Source organism: Bombus terrestris, chromosome 12 (genome assembly GCF_910591885.1).
Source record: "Bombus terrestris chromosome 12, iyBomTerr1.2, whole genome shotgun sequence".
In the NCBI taxonomy this organism is placed as follows: domain Eukaryota; kingdom Metazoa; phylum Arthropoda; class Insecta; order Hymenoptera; family Apidae; genus Bombus; species Bombus terrestris.
In genome coordinates, this window is record NC_063280.1 from 5,022,105 (window position 1) to 5,040,491 (window position 18,387).

At 29.8% G+C, this 18,387-nt stretch overlaps 2 protein-coding genes across 4 annotated transcripts; one reads left to right on the forward strand and one right to left on the reverse strand.

Annotated features, from left to right (window-relative positions):
- The first annotated feature begins 268 nt into the window (after nucleotides 1-268).
- LOC125384618 lies at nucleotides 269-6,850 on the forward strand. 3 transcript variants are annotated; one of them, XR_007225899.1, is made up of 6 exons: nucleotides 269-1,355; nucleotides 1,866-1,973; nucleotides 2,161-2,240; nucleotides 2,313-2,412; nucleotides 2,500-2,721; nucleotides 6,803-6,842. XR_007225899.1 is itself a non-coding variant. In XM_048410716.1 (6 exons), exons 1-5 carry the CDS (start codon nucleotides 1,352-1,354, stop codon nucleotides 2,550-2,552), a joined length of 345 nt encoding a protein of 114 aa, XP_048266673.1. In that variant the 5' UTR covers nucleotides 269-1,351; the 3' UTR covers nucleotides 2,553-2,599; nucleotides 6,803-6,850. The 3 variants fall into 3 exon arrangements, 2 of the variants coding, with proteins under 2 accessions (XP_048266673.1, XP_048266672.1); XM_048410716.1 differs by having other exon boundaries at nucleotides 2,500-2,599; nucleotides 6,803-6,850; XM_048410715.1 differs by lacking the exon at nucleotides 6,803-6,842 and having other exon boundaries at nucleotides 2,500-5,665.
- Nucleotides 4,353-5,596, reverse strand: LOC125386062. The gene is made up of 2 exons (XM_048410714.1): nucleotides 5,299-5,596; nucleotides 4,353-5,208 (listed from the first exon to the last, which is right to left on the reverse strand). Exons 1-2 carry the CDS (start codon nucleotides 5,594-5,596, stop codon nucleotides 4,631-4,633), a joined length of 876 nt encoding a protein of 291 aa, XP_048266671.1. The 3' UTR covers nucleotides 4,353-4,630.
- Nucleotides 6,851-18,387: the final 11,537 nt, after the last annotated feature.

Below are 18,387 nucleotides of genomic sequence, written 5' to 3' on the forward strand. Positions count from 1 at the left end.
TTTCTTGTTACGCAGAACAATCTTGTATACAATTTTCACTTTTATTAGAATGCTGATGTAGTGTAGTATATTTTATTTCTTTTATATTTTATTATATTACCAATTATTCAGATTCACGAAGTAGGTCACACACACAGATATGCATACACGTGTGTGTATATACATGTGTTTTCGCAGAGAAATCTCATACATTTTAATCGCGGCTTGTTTTATTTATTGGTTCATTTAATTATTTCATTTTATTTGTATTTTATATGTCATTGCTGATTGGTTGTAGTGTTTCTTCTTATTGATTCATTTATTTCATTTTGATTGTCTGTCGTATAATTCTTTTTATTTTGATTGGTTAGTTATTAGTTAATTTATTATTATTGGTCGTGTTTAATTCTTCATAAGTTATTGGTTCGCGGCGTCACGTGCGAAACGCGGGACGTGACATCCCCGCCCTTGGTGTTCAAATTTCCGAAGGAAATTTGACTGATCGTAGCAGATGTAGTTGCGATTGGTTGTTGGTCCATCCTAACGGGCAACAGCGCGAACTACAATTCCTTATATCAAAAGATTTCTTTGGGGTTATTGTGTCGTGTTAAGATTGACATTTATGCATTGCAGACAAAATATCGCGGGTTGGAGTTTTGTTATTTGTATTTCGCACAATCTACAACGCGCTCTTTGAATTTGTATGCATAAAAACGTGTTGGAGGGTCTTCGTATGGGTCGCGATAGCCTAAGTCTAGATTATCGTACCCGTCTTTTTATTGTTTTTTATTAGAAATATAATTTATTTGTAAGGTATTAAAGTTACTACATACATGCGTTGATTGGTGGTGGATGTCCCTAATATGTGGCGACTTTTGCCAATATCGAATTAATTATCTATCTGTTAATTATTTTTAACTTCATTTTAGTAGGTGACGTGTAATTCAAATAAAATTAATATTATTTATGTATATGTGTTTCATTGCGCGTGCGTAAGGACTATTCCCTATTCGTGACAATCTAAGATGGCCGTTCATGAATGTCTCTAGTATACGGTGAATTTTATTAATGCGGTTTTGTTATTTATTTGTTAATTATTTGTGACTTTATTTTAGTAGTTGACGTATAATTGAAGTGGGAATAATATTATTCTGTATTTATTTTAGTGTGTATAATTATTGCATGTAGTTCATTGCGCATGCGTGAGAACTGCTTCATGCTTGCGACGGATTTCCAAAATGGATGTTTGTGTATGTCTTAAATAAGAGTGTGGTGTTTTGTAAATTTGTTTGATATTGTAATAATTGTTTTGTTACTTAGTTTCAACTCCGTTCTAGCGAAGTATCAACGGTGTTGTTTTGTGTTCGTCGTAATGTGTATGTTTAATTTAACATTGTTTTGTATTTGTTGTAATATGTGTATATATACTGTGTGTTATTTTAATGTAATAGCATGTGGATTATATCGTTGTCGAAAATATTAATTACTAATAGAATCGTTTCACTGTTTAATTATAAGGTAGTTTATATTTATGTAGCTTTTGTTTAATTGGTTTAATCTAATGCGTGCATAGTGTCACCAGTCACCACTGTGTAGTATAACCTTATTTCTTTATACGTAATTTAGTATAGTAATGCTGTAATAGCTTAACACAATATGATAATTCCTAATTTTAATCATGTTTGATTATTAATGCTCGGCTAATCTACCTTGATTAATTTCTAGCCTATTTCTATTTTATTAGCTATTTCTATATCTTCCCTATTAATCTGTTGTTACTTAGTACTTGTGATTTATTATTATTTCATATTTGTATAGTATAATTTTTTGAGCTAATCTATGTATTATTGGTTAAAACTTGTTTATTGAATTATTACCGTTTGTAGTTTCTCAAATCCTATTCCTTCGATGCTGCGTTACCGTGTGTAAGGCATCATCCGGTTTTCATTATATTCAAAATACTTACTACAGAGACCTTTATTCATCCTATATTTGTGAGTATAAACATATCATTTAGTCAATTAATTCAATATGCACGTAGTGCATTGTGTGAGCGACCGCTATTGTGCATTACAAATCTGTTTCTATATGTGAGGTATAATAATAATCGTGTAATGTAAGTCAAGACTAATTCATGTATTATAGATTAGAACTTGTACACTACATTTTTAATGTTCATAGTTACTTCGTCTTTATTCTCCAAGTCTACACGCTACGTCGCTCATGCAAGATACCTACCCAACGTAATTGGCAATTTTGTTGTAAGTTTTAATAGTATTATTTCTTTTCATATATGTCAAGGTAATTGAGGCCAGTTCTTGCATTTGTTTCAGCTGGCAGTCGTATTCTATGTTCTACGGAGTGGATCCATAATTTATCTCTGCGGAATTCCTGCATGTACACTTCCTTCTACAATGATTAATTGTGGACTAGGTACTTTTTACTTTCACTGCCTTTAATTATGTTATTGAATTAACACGTTTTATAGAACACAAATAGTAATCTTTCTTTTGTTTTTAGGTTTCCACTATATGCACTATTCGACAAGCAGTGTCGCACTTACTTTGGTTTAACCACGATATTGTTATAATCGTTTAGTACTATTATATTTTGTATTAAGGTAATTGAGGTTAATTCTTTCATTTATTTCAGATGGCTGTTATACGTTATGTTTTACGAATATGGGCTTATGGCCTGTCTTTGCATATACACTTCCTTTTACAATAGTTAATTGTTCACAAGGTACTTTTCACTTTCACCGTTTTAATCACTTTATTGAATTAATACATTTTATATTTGAGTAATGTTTAGAAAGTACATAGTAATTTCCTTTTCTTTTTAGGTTTCCATTATCCGCATTATTCGACGAGTAGCACTACACTACATACTACTGTACTGTGTTACCTTCTGAAAACGTTTCGTTTATTGTTTATTTCGGTTATGCGCTAATTTTAACTTATTTAAGTGCACTGTTCGCGGAATCCCTTTCACTTCAATCATGACGTTTTAGTTTTCTAAAATTTCTAACACTCTATGCGGTCCCGAATATTGGTCGGAAAATTTTCCTCTTTTGGGTTCCTTTAATAGATATACTAGATCTCCTATTTTGAAATTTTGCGGGTTGATTCGTCTGTCATAGTATTCTTTTGACTTTAATTTGGATTTTATCAGATTTTCTCTTGCCATTTGTTGAACGGTGACGATTTTATCGAACAGGTCTCTGAGATACTCTGCATATGTTGGTTCCATATTCTCCTCGGTTATCATCTCGCCAGTAGGTTCTCTGGCCAAGTGCCCAAAGACTAGTTCGTGTGGGGAGAATTTTATTCCTTCGTGTAAATCTCGAATCGTTAGTATATATCCATTTTCCTTGCGAACTAATAACCTTTGTTGCATTGGGTTCAAGACTACCATGTATCTAATTACTACTTTCTTCCTTTTTTTCATTTTGGTTTTTATTTTGCGCCAAGACGCAAGTTTACTATCACCAAACCAATTATCAAGTTGTTCGCCAATAGCATTCAAAATACGAAGTCTTGTAAATGCCATAGCTATATTAAACCATAAATATTTTGGATATAGTATAGTATGATACCATCTATAGTTTCCAAGAGGAATCATTAGATCAGCATTTTTGCTGGCTACATCAGACACTAGGTATAGTAACCAATGAAGTATTTTTACTCCAATTGTAATCCAATGGCTAGCGTATTTACTCAAGGTTTCATATGCGCCTTCGACTGGTGATTCTCTATTTTCTTCTTTTCGATTTCCTTGAGCCCGTTTAACTTGTGTTTTTCCAGCCTGAATATGTTTAGAATTCTTTTCCTCGGTCACCCCTTTTCCTTCTTTATTTATTTTATTCACAACCTGTTGAGTTTTCTCTACTTTTTTAGAATGAATAGGTTCACTGGAAGTGCTTATTATATGTAATTTATTAATTACTTGTATGGGACGTTTAGGAATATTTTCAGTAGATTTAGAATTATTCTTTGAATTTTTATTACAAACCTTTTTCCTTATAGATTCTGTTTTGAGTTTAGGGATGGCTATACTTTTATTCTCTATAGTCTGAGTTTTCTTAGAATTTAATGGCTTGACTTTGAGTTCGATAAAGTTACTTTCTGATGGTTTTATAGAAGTTTTTGAGGGTGATACGCTCGCTATCTCTTTTCGTATTATATTTGAAACGTTCACAAAATTCGTGGAACCTTGCTTTTGTATTCTTGCCGAGTCAACCGTGATATTAGGCAGGGGATAAACGTCGCCTTTTCTTTCGTCGTTCAATTTCCTAGTTTCTGCCTCTTCTGAAAGTTCTTTGATATTAGTGTTGTTTATTTTGGCTGGGGATTCGGGAGATTTTTCACTCATGATTTCGTCTGTGCTGCCGTGCGTCCTCTTGCTACTTAAAGTAACATCGTCTTTTATCACAGCAACGGAACAGTGTTTGTATTGGAAGGTTGGTTGTTTCAAATAATCAGCATCCCTCCTTTGACTTGGATCTCTTTTGAGATGTTTATCTACGCATTTTTCTTTCCAGGTTATTGCTCTTGCTCTTTTCCTAATATCTTTCTCTATTCCCGGGTCGCTTAGACGATTCCGCGACGGCGATACAAATCTCCAATCCTGGTGGTGGTTTCTGATGTTGTTACTATCGTATAGGACGAGTCTTGTTTCCATTATAATTATTCGGAGGTGTCGGACGATTCTGCGTCGGCGGCACGAATCTTCGATCCTGGCGGTTATTTCCGTTGATATTACGGTTGTTGTTACAATTGTTGTCGTTGTTAGGGCGAGAGCCGTTCCAGTTATAATTGTTTGGGTTTCCTAGTCGTTGACATCGCGATCTATTATTTACTTCTTTCAATTCTCTTGTAGCTCTCACGGCTTGGCAAAACGCGTCGTCTAGGGATTGATATCCGGCTAATTTTACCCGCATAAATACCTCGTTTGGGAGTCCTTTAACGAAGGCTTCTGCCGTGTCCCAATCTATAGTGTCTTGGACATCCGCGGACACGGTATCAAATCCGCATCTTTCCTCATCCATTATTGCTAGCCTGAGATTTTTGACGCGATCTATGTAATCTAGGATCTCTTCCCCCAGTCGTTGAAATACCGTCGCTAGTTCACCTCTGTATTCGTTAATTGTTTTTCCCGGACCGAACATATTTTTTAACCTATTTCCGAAATCGTTCAGGGTTAATACTACACCGTCCTCTACGGCGAGAAACGCGTGTCCGCGTAGTTTGTTCATCAATAATTTAACTAAGTAAGGTTCTTGACTTCTTGGCACCATACTTCGAGCTCGTTCGCATGCCCTTAAAAATTGAAATACCGGTGGTCGATGGTCGTCGAACACTGGCACTGACTGAATCGCGTCTTTTAGTTTAATTGGTTGAAAATTATCATTAATGGGTCTTATTCCTCGCGGAATTAACGGCGTCGATGTGGGAATTTCGGTATCTCTCGATTCCCTACTTGCACGCAGGTCTTCTTCCACACTGCTTAGACTTGCATTAATGTCGGTTAGTACGCGAAAATTCTCGTCCCACGCTTTCAATTTTTCCGACAACAACATAATCGTGTCCTCGTTTAGTGAGTCTCGTGCGACCGCCATGTTTTTTTTTCCTTTTTGTATATGTTTATGTGTATGTTTCAGTTAATAAACTGAAAAACTTTAAACCTATGAGCGTATATTATTGTTTATACCAACTGTAATCCTCCGTGGAGCGTATCCCACCGCTGCCACCAAAATTTTTATCTATATATAGATATATTGTTACGTTTGGCTATCCAAATTATGAAATTTTAAACAATGTAGTAGTCGCTGCCACCAGAAACAGTCTAAGGACTGTTTCAATTAGATATTTCTTGTTAGATTAGGTAGTGTGGATTGGAGTTTAGGCCACTGGTCAACAATCTCCACGTTTCGGCTAACCTGCTATGCGCAGGAATACTAGCACGGGAGAGGATTGTTTGGAATAAACAATTATATTATAAATAATTATTACTGGCGGAATTAATGACGAATTATACTAATTATTGATATTATTTATTATTTTAATTATTAATTATTAATAATAATTAAAAGTTGACTCATCTGACGTTGGCCTCCGCTGATGAACGGGCAGGCCGCTGGAGTGATTCCGGTTTTACAAAGATTGACACTTCTATAATTTTTTGTTTTAATTTTTATTTAACTTGAACAGTGTAAACAACAGTGTGTCCAGACGTGTTTAAAAATTCGAAATTCTAACACAAAAACTTGAGCCAACTATTGTTTTAATTTTAACTGACTAATAACAATTATTTTATAATTCGAACTGACTAATAACATTTATATCTCGTAACTCTTAAACTCGAACTGGAACGAACAATTATTCTCTAATCCTAACTTAAATTCTAATTAAATCAACTGATCACAATTACTCTTCTTTAATTTCGTTAAATTCTCCCGGACGCTAACAATTACTCTATTCTATTTTCGCTAAATTCTACTGAACCGACTAATCGCAATTGCTCTATCCTATTTCTTTATTCTAACTGAATTACTCTTCTTTAATTTCGTTAAATTCTCCCGAAAGCTAACAATTAATCTTACTCTATTTTCGCTAAATTCTCCCGAACGCTAACAATTACTCTGATTTATTCCTTTATTCAACTGACCCGCTAACAATTACTCTGATTTGAATTGTGTCGCTACGCTTTTTATAATGACATCCCCAATGGGATGACAGTCACGTGACAGTTCGTTCCGGTGGGAATCGCAATGCTGCAGGTTTTTAGAGTTTCCATGAGAGAACGTGGATTTTGATGATTACAGGTTATGTTGAGTCATGGACACAAAAGCGTCCGCGCCTGTGCGAACTGTGTGAGTATGTGTTTTTAGTATTCTATCTCGTTTCGCATGTTGTTTGTATCCTTAAACTTGTGAATTTGTTTTAGCGCAAGAAGAGGAAGATATGTGAATGGTACGAGATGACGTGATCGACGTGCGTGTGTGAATATGTGCGAAGGATGATGCTGAAGGGGCGGTTTTCCACCCAAGTAGGCACAGTGGCACCTTCGTTGGCGTCGTGTCCTGATGATCTTTTGACAATTTGGTTTTATTTGACAATATGAGACATATTTTGCTCCTTGTGGATTTATATGTCCATATTTGCTATATATTAAATCGTGTATATTTTATATTACTTTCTTGTTACGCAGAACAATCTTGTATACAATTTTCACTTTTATTAGAATGCTGATGTAGTGTAGTATATTTTATTTCTTTTATATTTTATTATATTACCAATTATTCAGATTCACGAAGTAGGTCACACACACAGATATGCATACACGTGTGTGTATATACATGTGTTTTCGCAGAGAAATCTCATACATTTTAATCGCGGCTTGTTTTATTTATTGGTTCATTTAATTATTTCATTTTATTTGTATTTTATATGTCATTGCTGATTGGTTGTAGTGTTTCTTCTTATTGATTCATTTATTTCATTTTGATTGTCTGTCGTATAATTCTTTTTATTTTGATTGGTTAGTTATTAGTTAATTTATTATTATTGGTCGTGTTTAATTCTTCATAAGTTATTGGTTCGCGGCGTCACGTGCGAAACGCGGGACGTGACAATATAACGTTATACGTTATATCGTAATAGTATCTGACGTTTTACGTTATAACGATATACTATATAACGTAATACGATATAACGTAATACTATATAACGTTACACGTTATAACGTAATACCACATAACGTTACACGTTGCATACTAATATTATATAATGTTATACGTTATATTGTAGTACTGTATAACGTTATACGTTATAACGTAATACTATATAACGTTACACGTGGTATAGTAATAGTATACAACGTTATACGTAATAACGATATACTATATAACGTTATACGTTATAACGTAATACCACATAACGTTATACGTTGTATACTAATAGTATATAACGTTATACGTTATATCGTAATAGTATATGACGTTATACGTTATATCGTAATACAATATAACGTTACACGTTGTATAGTAACAGTATAAAACATTATACGTTATATCGTAATAGTATATGACGTTTTACGTTATATCGTAATACTATGTAACGTTACACGTTGTATAGTAATAGTATATAACGTTATACGTTATAACGTAATACTATATATCGTTAAACGTTGTATACTAATAGTATATAACGTTACACGTTGCATAGTAATTGCATATAACGTTATACAATATAGCGTAACACTATATAACGTTACACGTTGTATAGTAATAGTATATAACGTTATACGTTATATCGTAATACTATATAACATGCGATATAACGTAATACTCTATTACGTTACACGATATGTAGTAATAGTATACAACGTTATACCTTATAACGTAATACTATATATCGTTACACGTTGTATACTAATAGTATATAACGTTATACGTTGTATCGTAATAGTATATAACGTTACACGTTGTATACTGATAGTATATAACGTTATACGTTATATCGTAATAGTATATGACGTTATACGTTATATCGTAATACTATATAACGTCACGTTGTATAGTTATTGCATATAACGTTATACGATATAGCGTAATACTATATAACGTTACACGTTGTGTACTAATAGTATATAACATTACACGTTGTATACTAATAGTATATAACGTTACACGTTGTATAGTAATAGTATATAACGTTGTACGTTATAACGTAATACTATATATCGTTAAACGTTGTATACTAATAGTATATAACGTTACACGCTGTATAGTAATAGTATATATCGTTATACGTTATATCGTAATACTATATAACGTTATACGTTATGACGTAATACTATATAACGTTACACGTTGTATACTAATAGTATATAACGTTATACCATATAACGTAATACTATATTACGTTACACATTATGTAGTAATAGTATATAACGTTATACGTTATATCGTAACAGTATATAATGATATACGTTAGAACGTAATACTATATAACGTTATACTTTGTGACGTATTACTATATGTCGTTAAACGTTGTATACTAATAGTATATAACGTTATACGTTATATCGTAATAGTATATGAAGTTATACGTTATATCGTAATAATATATAACGTTACACGTTGTATAGTAATAGTATATAACGTTATACGTTATATCGTAATACTATATAGCGTTATACGTTATGACGTAATACTATATAACGTTACACGTTGTATACTAATAGTATATAACGTTATACCATATAACGTAATACTATATTACGTTACACATTATGTAGTAATAGTATATAACGTTATACGTTATATCGTAATACTACATAACGATACACGTTGTATACTAATAGTATATAACGTTATACGTTATATCGTATTAGTATATGACGTTATACGTTATAACGTAATACTATATTACGTTACACGTTGTATGGTAACAGTATATAATGTTATACGTTATATCGTAATAGTATATTACGTTATACGTTATATCGTAAAACTATATAACGTTACACGTTGTATAGTTATAGTATATAACGTAGTACGTTATAACGTATTACTATATATCGTTAAACGTTGTATACTAATAGTATATAACGTTACACGTTGTATAGTTATTGCATATAACGTTATGCGATATAGCGTAATACTATATAACGTTACACGTTGTATGCTAATAGTATATAACGTTACACGTTGTATAGTAATGGCATATAACGTTATACGATATAGCGTAATACTATATGACGTTACACGTTGTATAGTAACAGTATATAACGTTATACGTTATAACGTAATACCACATATCGTTATACGTTGTATAGTAATAGTATATAACGTTATACGTTATATCGTAACAGTATATAATGATATACGTTATAACGTAATACTACATAACGTTATACGTTGTATCGTAATAGTATATAACGTTATACGTTATATCGTAACAGCATATAATGATATACGTTATAACGTAAGACTGTATAACGTTATACGTTATGACGTAATACTATATAACGTTACACGTTGTATACTAATAGTATATAACATACGTTATATCGTAATACTATATAACGTTATACGTTATGACGTAATACTACATAACGTTACACGTTGTATACTAATAGTATATAACGTTATACCATATAACGTAATACTATATTACGTTACACATTATGTAGTAATAGTATATAACGTTATACGTTATAGCGTGATACTACATAACGATACACGTTGTATACTAATAGTATATAACGTTATACGTTATATCGTATTAGTATATGACGTTATACGTTTTAACGATATACTATGTAACGTTATACGTTGTATCGTAATAGTATATAACGTTATACGTTATATCGTAATAGTATATATAACGTTACACGTTGTATACTAATAGTATATAACATACGTTATATCGTAATACTATATAACGTTATACGTTATGACGTAATACTACATAACGTTACACGTTGTATACTAATAGTATATAACGTTATACCATATAACGTAATACTATATTACGTTACATATTATGTAGTAATAGTATATATCGTTATACGTTATAGCGTGATACTACATAACGATACACGTTGTATACTAATAGTATATAACGTTATACGTTATATCGTATTAGTATATGACGTTATACGTTATAACGATATACTATGTAACGTTATACGTTGTATCGTAATAGTATATAACGTTATACGTTATATCGTAATAGTATATATTGATATACGTTATAACGTAATACTATATAACGTTATACGTTATGGCGTAATACTATATAACGTTATGCGATATAACGTAATACTCTATTACGTTACACGATATGTAGTAATAGTATACAACGTTATACCTTATAACGTAATACTATATATCGTTACACGTTGTATAGTAATAGTATATAACGTTACACGTTATAACGTAATGCCACATAACGTTACACGTTGCATATTAATATTATATAATATTATACGTTATATTGTAGTACTATATAACGTTATACGTTATAACGTAATACTATATAACGTTACACGTGGTATAGTAATAGTATATAACGTTATACGTAATAACGATATACTATACAACGTTATACGTTATAACGTAATACCACATAACGGTAAACGTTGTATACTAATTGTATATAAGGTTATACGTTATATCGTAATAGTATATGACGTTATACGTTATATCGTAATACTATATAACGTTACACGTTGTATAGTAATAGTATATAACGTTATACGTTATAACGTAAAGGTATATATCGTTAAACGTTGTATACTAATAGTATATAACGTTACACGTTGCATAGTAATTGCATATAACGTTATACGATATAGCGTAACACTGTATAACGTTACACGTTGTATAGTAATGATATATATCGTTATACGTTATAACGTAATACTATATATCGTTAAACGTTGTATACTAATACTATATAACGTTACACGTTGTATAGTTATAGTACATAACGTTATACGTTATAACGTAATACTATATATCGTTACACGTTGTATACTAATAGTATATAACGTTATACGTTATATCGTAATAGTATTTGACGTTATACGTTATATCGTAATACTGTATAACGTTACACGTTGTAGAGTAATAGTATATAACGTTATACGTTATAACGATATACTATATAACGTTATACGATATAGCGTAATACTATATAACGTTACACGTTGTATATTAATAGTATATAACGTTATGCGTTGTTACGTAATACCACATATCGTTACACGTTGTATACTAATAGTATATAACGTTATACGTTATAACGTAATACTATATATTGTTAAACGTTGTATACTAATACTATATAACGTTAGACGTTATAGCGAAATAGTACATAACGTTATACGATATAGCGTAATACTATATAACGTTACAAGTTGTATACTGATAGTATATAACGTTATACGTTATATCGTAATACTATATAACGTTACACGTTGTATACTAATAGTATATAACGTTATACGTTATAACGTAATACTATATACCGTTAAACGTTGTATACTAATACTATAAATCGATACGTTATAGCGTAATAGTACATAACGTTATACGTTACAACGTAATACTATATAACGTTACACGTTGTATAGTAATAGTATATAACGTTATACGTTATAATGTAATACCACATATCGTTACACGTTGTATACTAATACTATATAACGTTACACGTTGTATAGTACTTGCATATAACGTTATACGATATAGCGTGATACTATATAACGTTACACGTTGTATAGTAATAGTATATAACGTTATGCGTTATAACGATATACTATATAACGTTATACGATATAGCGTAATACTATATAACGTTACACGTTGTATATTAATAGTATATAACGTTATGCGTTGTTACGTAATACCACATATCGTTACACGTTGTATACTAATAGTATATAACGTTATACGTTATAACGTAATACTATATATTGTTAAACGTTGTATACTAATACTATATAACGTTAGACGTTATAGCGAAATAGTACATAACGTTATACGATATAGCGTAATACTATATAACGTTACAAGTTGTATACTGATATTATATAACTTTATACGTTATATCGTAATACTATATAACGTTATGCGATATAACGTAATACTCTATTACGTTACATGTTATGTAGTAATAGTATATAACGTTATACGATATAACGTAATACTATATTGCGTTACAAGTTATGTAGTAATAGTATATAACGTTATACGTTATAGCGTAATACTACATAACGATACACGTTGTATAGTAATAGTATATAACGTAATACGTTATAACGTAGTACTATATATCGTTAAACGTTGTATACTAATACTATATGACGTTACACGTTGTATAGTAATAGTATACAACGTTATACCTTATAACGTAATACTATATATCGTTACACGTTGTATACTAATAGTATATAACGTTACACGTTGTATAGTAGTAGTGTATAACGTTATACGTTATATCGTAATAGTATATGACGTTATACGTTGTATACTAATATTGCATAACGTTATACGTTATAACGTAATACTATATATCGTTAAAAGTTGTATAGTAATAGTATATAACGTTATACGATATATCGTAATAGTATAAGACGTTATACGTTATATCGTAATACTGTATAACGTTACACGTTGTATAGTAATAGCGTATAACGTTATACCTTATAACGTAATACTATATATCGTTAAACGTTGTATACTAATAGTATATAACGTTATACGTTATATCGTAATAGTATTTGACGTTATACGTTATAACGATATACTATGTAACGTTATACGTTGTATACTAATAGTGTATAACGTTATACGTTATATCGTATTAGTATATGATGTTATACGTTATATCGTAATACTATGTGACGTTACACGTTGTATAGTAATAGTATGTTACGTTATACCTTATAACGTAATACTATATATCGTTAAACGTTGTGTACTAATAGTGTATAACGTTACACGTTGTATACTGATAGTATATATCGTTATACGTTATATCGTAATATTATATGACGTTATACGTTATAACGATATACTATCTAACGTTATACGTTGTATACTAATATTGCATAACGTTATACGTTATATCATAGGAGTATATGACGTTATACGTTACAAGATAATACTATGTAACGATACACGTTATGTAGTAATAGTATATAACGTTATACGTTATAGCGTAATACTATATAACGTGACACGTTGTATAGTAATAGTATATATCGTTATACGTTATAACGTAATACTATATATCGTTAAACGTTGTATACTAATACTATATAACGTTACACGTTGTATAGTAATAGTATATAACGTTATACGTTATAACGTTATACTATATATCGTTAAAAGTTGTATAATAATAGTATATAACGTTATACGATATATCGTAATAGTATATGTTGTTATACGTTATATCGTAATACTGTATAACATTACACGTTGTATAGTAATAGTATATAACGTTATACGTTATAACATAATACTATGTAACGTTATACGTTGTATAGTTATTGTATATAACGTTATACGGTATAGCGTAATACTATATGACGTTACACGTTGTACACTAATAGTATATAACGTTATACGTTATATCGTAAAAGTACATAACGGTACTCGTTATAACGATATAGTATATAACGTTATACGATATAGCGTAATACTATATAACGTTACACGTTGTATAGTAATAGTATATAACGTTATACGTTATAACGTAATACTATATAACGTTACACGTGGTATAGTAATAGTATATAACGTTATACGTAATAACGATATACTATACAACGTTATACGTTATTACGTAATACTATATAACGTTACACGTTGTATACTAATAGTATATAACGTTATACGATACATCGTAATATTATATGACGTTATACGTTATAACGATATACTATCTAACGTTATGCGTTGTATACTAATATTGTATAACGTTATACGTTATATCATAGGAGTATATGACGTTATACGTTACAAGATAATACTATGTAACGTTACACGTTATGTAGTAATAGTATATAAAGTTATACGTTATAGCGTAATACTATATATCGTTAAACGTTTTATACTAATACTATATAACGTTACACGTTGTATAGTAATAGTATACAACGTTATACCTTATAACGTAATACTATATATCGTTACACGTTGTATACTAATAGTATATAACGTTATACGTTATATCGTAATAGTACATAACGTTATACGTTATAACGTAATATTATATAACGTTACACGTTGTATAGTAATAGTATATAGCGTTATACGTTATTGCGTAATAGTATATGACGTTATACGTTATAACGATATACTATGTAGCGTTATACGTTGTATGGTAATAGTATATAACGTTATACGTTATATCGTAACAGTATATAATGATATACGTTATAACGCAATACTATATAACGTTATACGTTATTACGTAATACTATATAACGCTACACGTTGTATACTAATAGTATATAACGTTATACGATATATCGTAATAGTATATGACGTTATACGTTATATCGTAATACTGTATAACATTACACGTTGTATAGTAATAGTATATAACGTTATACGTTATAACGTAATACTATATATCGTTAAACGTTGTATACTAATAGTATGTAACGTTATACGTTATATCGTAATAGTATTTGACGTTATACGTTATAGCGTAATACCATATAACGCTATACGTTGAATGCTAATAGTATATAACGTTATACGTTATAGCGTAGTACAATATTTCGTTAAACGCTGTACACTAATAGTATATAACGTTACACGTTGTATAGTAATTGCATATAACGTTATACGTTATAACGTAATACCATATATTGTTAAAAGTTGTATAGTAATAGTATATAACGTCATACTATATATCGTAATAGTATAAGACGTTATACGTTATATCGTAATACTGTATAACGTTACACGTTGTAGAGTAATAGTATATAACGTTATACGTTATATCCTAATACTATATACCGTTAAACGTTGTATACTAATACTATAATTCGATACGTTATAGCGTAATAGTACATAACGTTATACGTTATAACGTAATACAATATAACATTACACGTTGTATAGTAATAGTATATAACGTTATACGTTATAACGTAATACTATATATCGTTACACGTTACATACTAATAGTATATAACGTTATACATTATATCGTGATAGTATTTGACGTTATATGTTATAGCGTAATACTATATAACGCTATACGTTGTATGCTAAAAGTATATAACGTTATACGTTATATCGTAATAGTATATGAAGTTATAGGTTGTATCGTAATACTATATAACGTTACGCGTTGTATAGTAATAGTATATAACGTTATACGTTATGACGTAATACTATATATCGTTAAACGTTGTATACTAATACTATATAACGTTACACGTTGTATAGTTATAGTATATAACGTTATACGTTATAACGATATACTTTATAACGTTATACGTTATATCGTAATAGTATATGACGTTATACGTTATATCGCAATACTATATAACGTTACACATTGTATACTGATAGTATATAACGTTATACGTTATATCGTAATATTATATGACGTTATACGTTACAACGATACACTATGTAACGTTATACCTTGTATACTAATAGTGTATAACGTTATACGTTATATCGTAATACTATATAACGATATGCGATATAACGTAATACTATATTACGTTACAAGTTATGTAGTAATAGTATATAACGTTATACGTTATAACGATATACTATATAACGTTATACGATATAGCGTTAAATTATATAACGTTACACGTTGTATATTAATAGTATATAACGTTATGCGTTGTTACGTAATACCACATATCGTTACACGTTGTATACTAATAGTATATAACGTTATACGTTATAACGTAATACTATATATTGTTAAACGTTGTATACTAATAGTATATAACGTTACACGTTGTATAGTAATAGTGTATAACGTAATACGTTATATCGTAATAGTATATGACGTTATACGTTATATCGTAATACTATATAACGTTACACGTTGTATAGTAATAGTATATAACGTTACACGTTATATCGTAATAGTATAAGACGTTACACGTTATATCGTAATACTGTATAACGTTACACGTTGTAGAGTAATAGTATATAACGTTATACGTTATAACGTAATACTACATAACGATACACGTTGTATAGTAATAGTATATAACGTTATACGTTATAACGTAATACTATATATCGTTAAACGTTGTATACTAATAGTATATAACGTTACACGTTGTATAGTAATAGTGTATAACGTAATACGTTATATCGTAATAGTATATGACGTTGTACGTTATATCGTAATACTATATAACGTTACACGTTGTATAGTAATAGTATATAACGTTATACGTTATAACGTAATACTATATATCGTTAAACGTTGTATACTAATAGTATATAACGTTACACGTTGTATAGTAATAGTGTATAACGTAATACGTTATATCGTAATAGTATATGACGTTATACGTTATATCGTAATACTATATAACGTTACACGTTGTATAGTAATAGTATATAACGTTACACGTTATATCGTAATAGTATAAGACGTTACACGTTATATCGTAATACTGTATAACGTTACACGTTGTAGAGTAATAGTATATAACGTTATACGTTATAACGTAATACTATATATCGTTAAACGTTGTATAGTAATTGCATATAGCGTTATACGTTATAACGTCATACTATATATCGTTAAAAGTTGTATAATAATAGTATATAACGTTATACGATATATCGTAATAGTTATAAGACGTTATACGTTATATCGTAATACTGCATAACGTTACACGTTGTAGAGTAATAGTATATAACGTTATACGTTGTAACGTTATACTATATATCGTTAAAAGTTGTATAATAATAGTATATAACGTTATACGATATATCGTAATAGTATATGTTGTTATACGTTATATCGTAATACTGTATAACATTACACGTTGTATAGTAATAGTATATAACGTTATACGTTATAACATAATACTATGTAACGTTATACGTTGTATAGTTATTGTATATAACGTTATGCGGTATAGCGTAATACTATATAACATTACACGTTGTATATTAATAGTATATAACGTTATGCGTTGTTACGTAATACCACATATCGTTACACGTTGTATACTAATAGTATATAACGTTATACGTTATAACGTAATACTATATATTGTTAAACGTTGTATACTAATACTATATAACATTTGACGTTATAGCGAAATAGTACATAACGTTATATGATATAGCGTAATACTGTATGACGTTACACGTTGTATACTGATAGTATATAACGTTATACGTTATATCGTAATACTATATAACGTTATGCGATATAACGTAATACTCCATTACGTTACATATTATGTAGTAATAGTATATAACGTTATACGATATAACGTAATACTATATTGCGTTAGAAGTTATGTAGTAATAGCATATAACGTTATACGTTATAGCGTAATAGTATATAACGTTACACGTTGTACCGTAATAGTATATAACGTTATACGTTATAACGTAATACTATATATCGTTAAACGTTGTATAGTAATTGCATATAGCGTTATACGTTATAACGTAATACTATATATCGTTAAAAGTTGTATAATAATAGTATATAACGTTATACGATATATCGTAATAGTATAAGACGTTATACGTTATATCGTAATACTGTATAACGTTACACGTTGTAGAGTAATAGTATATAACGTTATACGTTATAACGTAATACTACATATCGTTAAACGTTGTATACTCATACTATATAACGTTAGACGTTA

Excerpts from the sequence above, each read along its gene's own strand:
- LOC125384618 (XM_048410716.1), top strand. Across the intron at positions 1,974-2,160 it reads CCTTTATTCATCCTATATTT|TTACTTCGTCTTTATTCTCC; the intron begins GTGAGTATAAAC and ends TAATGTTCATAG. Across the intron at positions 2,413-2,499 it reads AATGATTAATTGTGGACTAG|GTTTCCACTATATGCACTAT; the intron begins GTACTTTTTACT and ends TTTTGTTTTTAG.
- LOC125386062 (XM_048410714.1), bottom strand. The coding sequence starts at position 5,596 with ATGGCGGTCGCACGAGACTCACTAAACGAGGACACGATTATGTTGTTG. Across the intron at positions 5,209-5,298 it reads ACCGGTATTTCAATTTTTAA|TTCTCGCCGTAGAGGACGGT; the intron begins GGGCATGCGAAC and ends GCGGACACGCGT.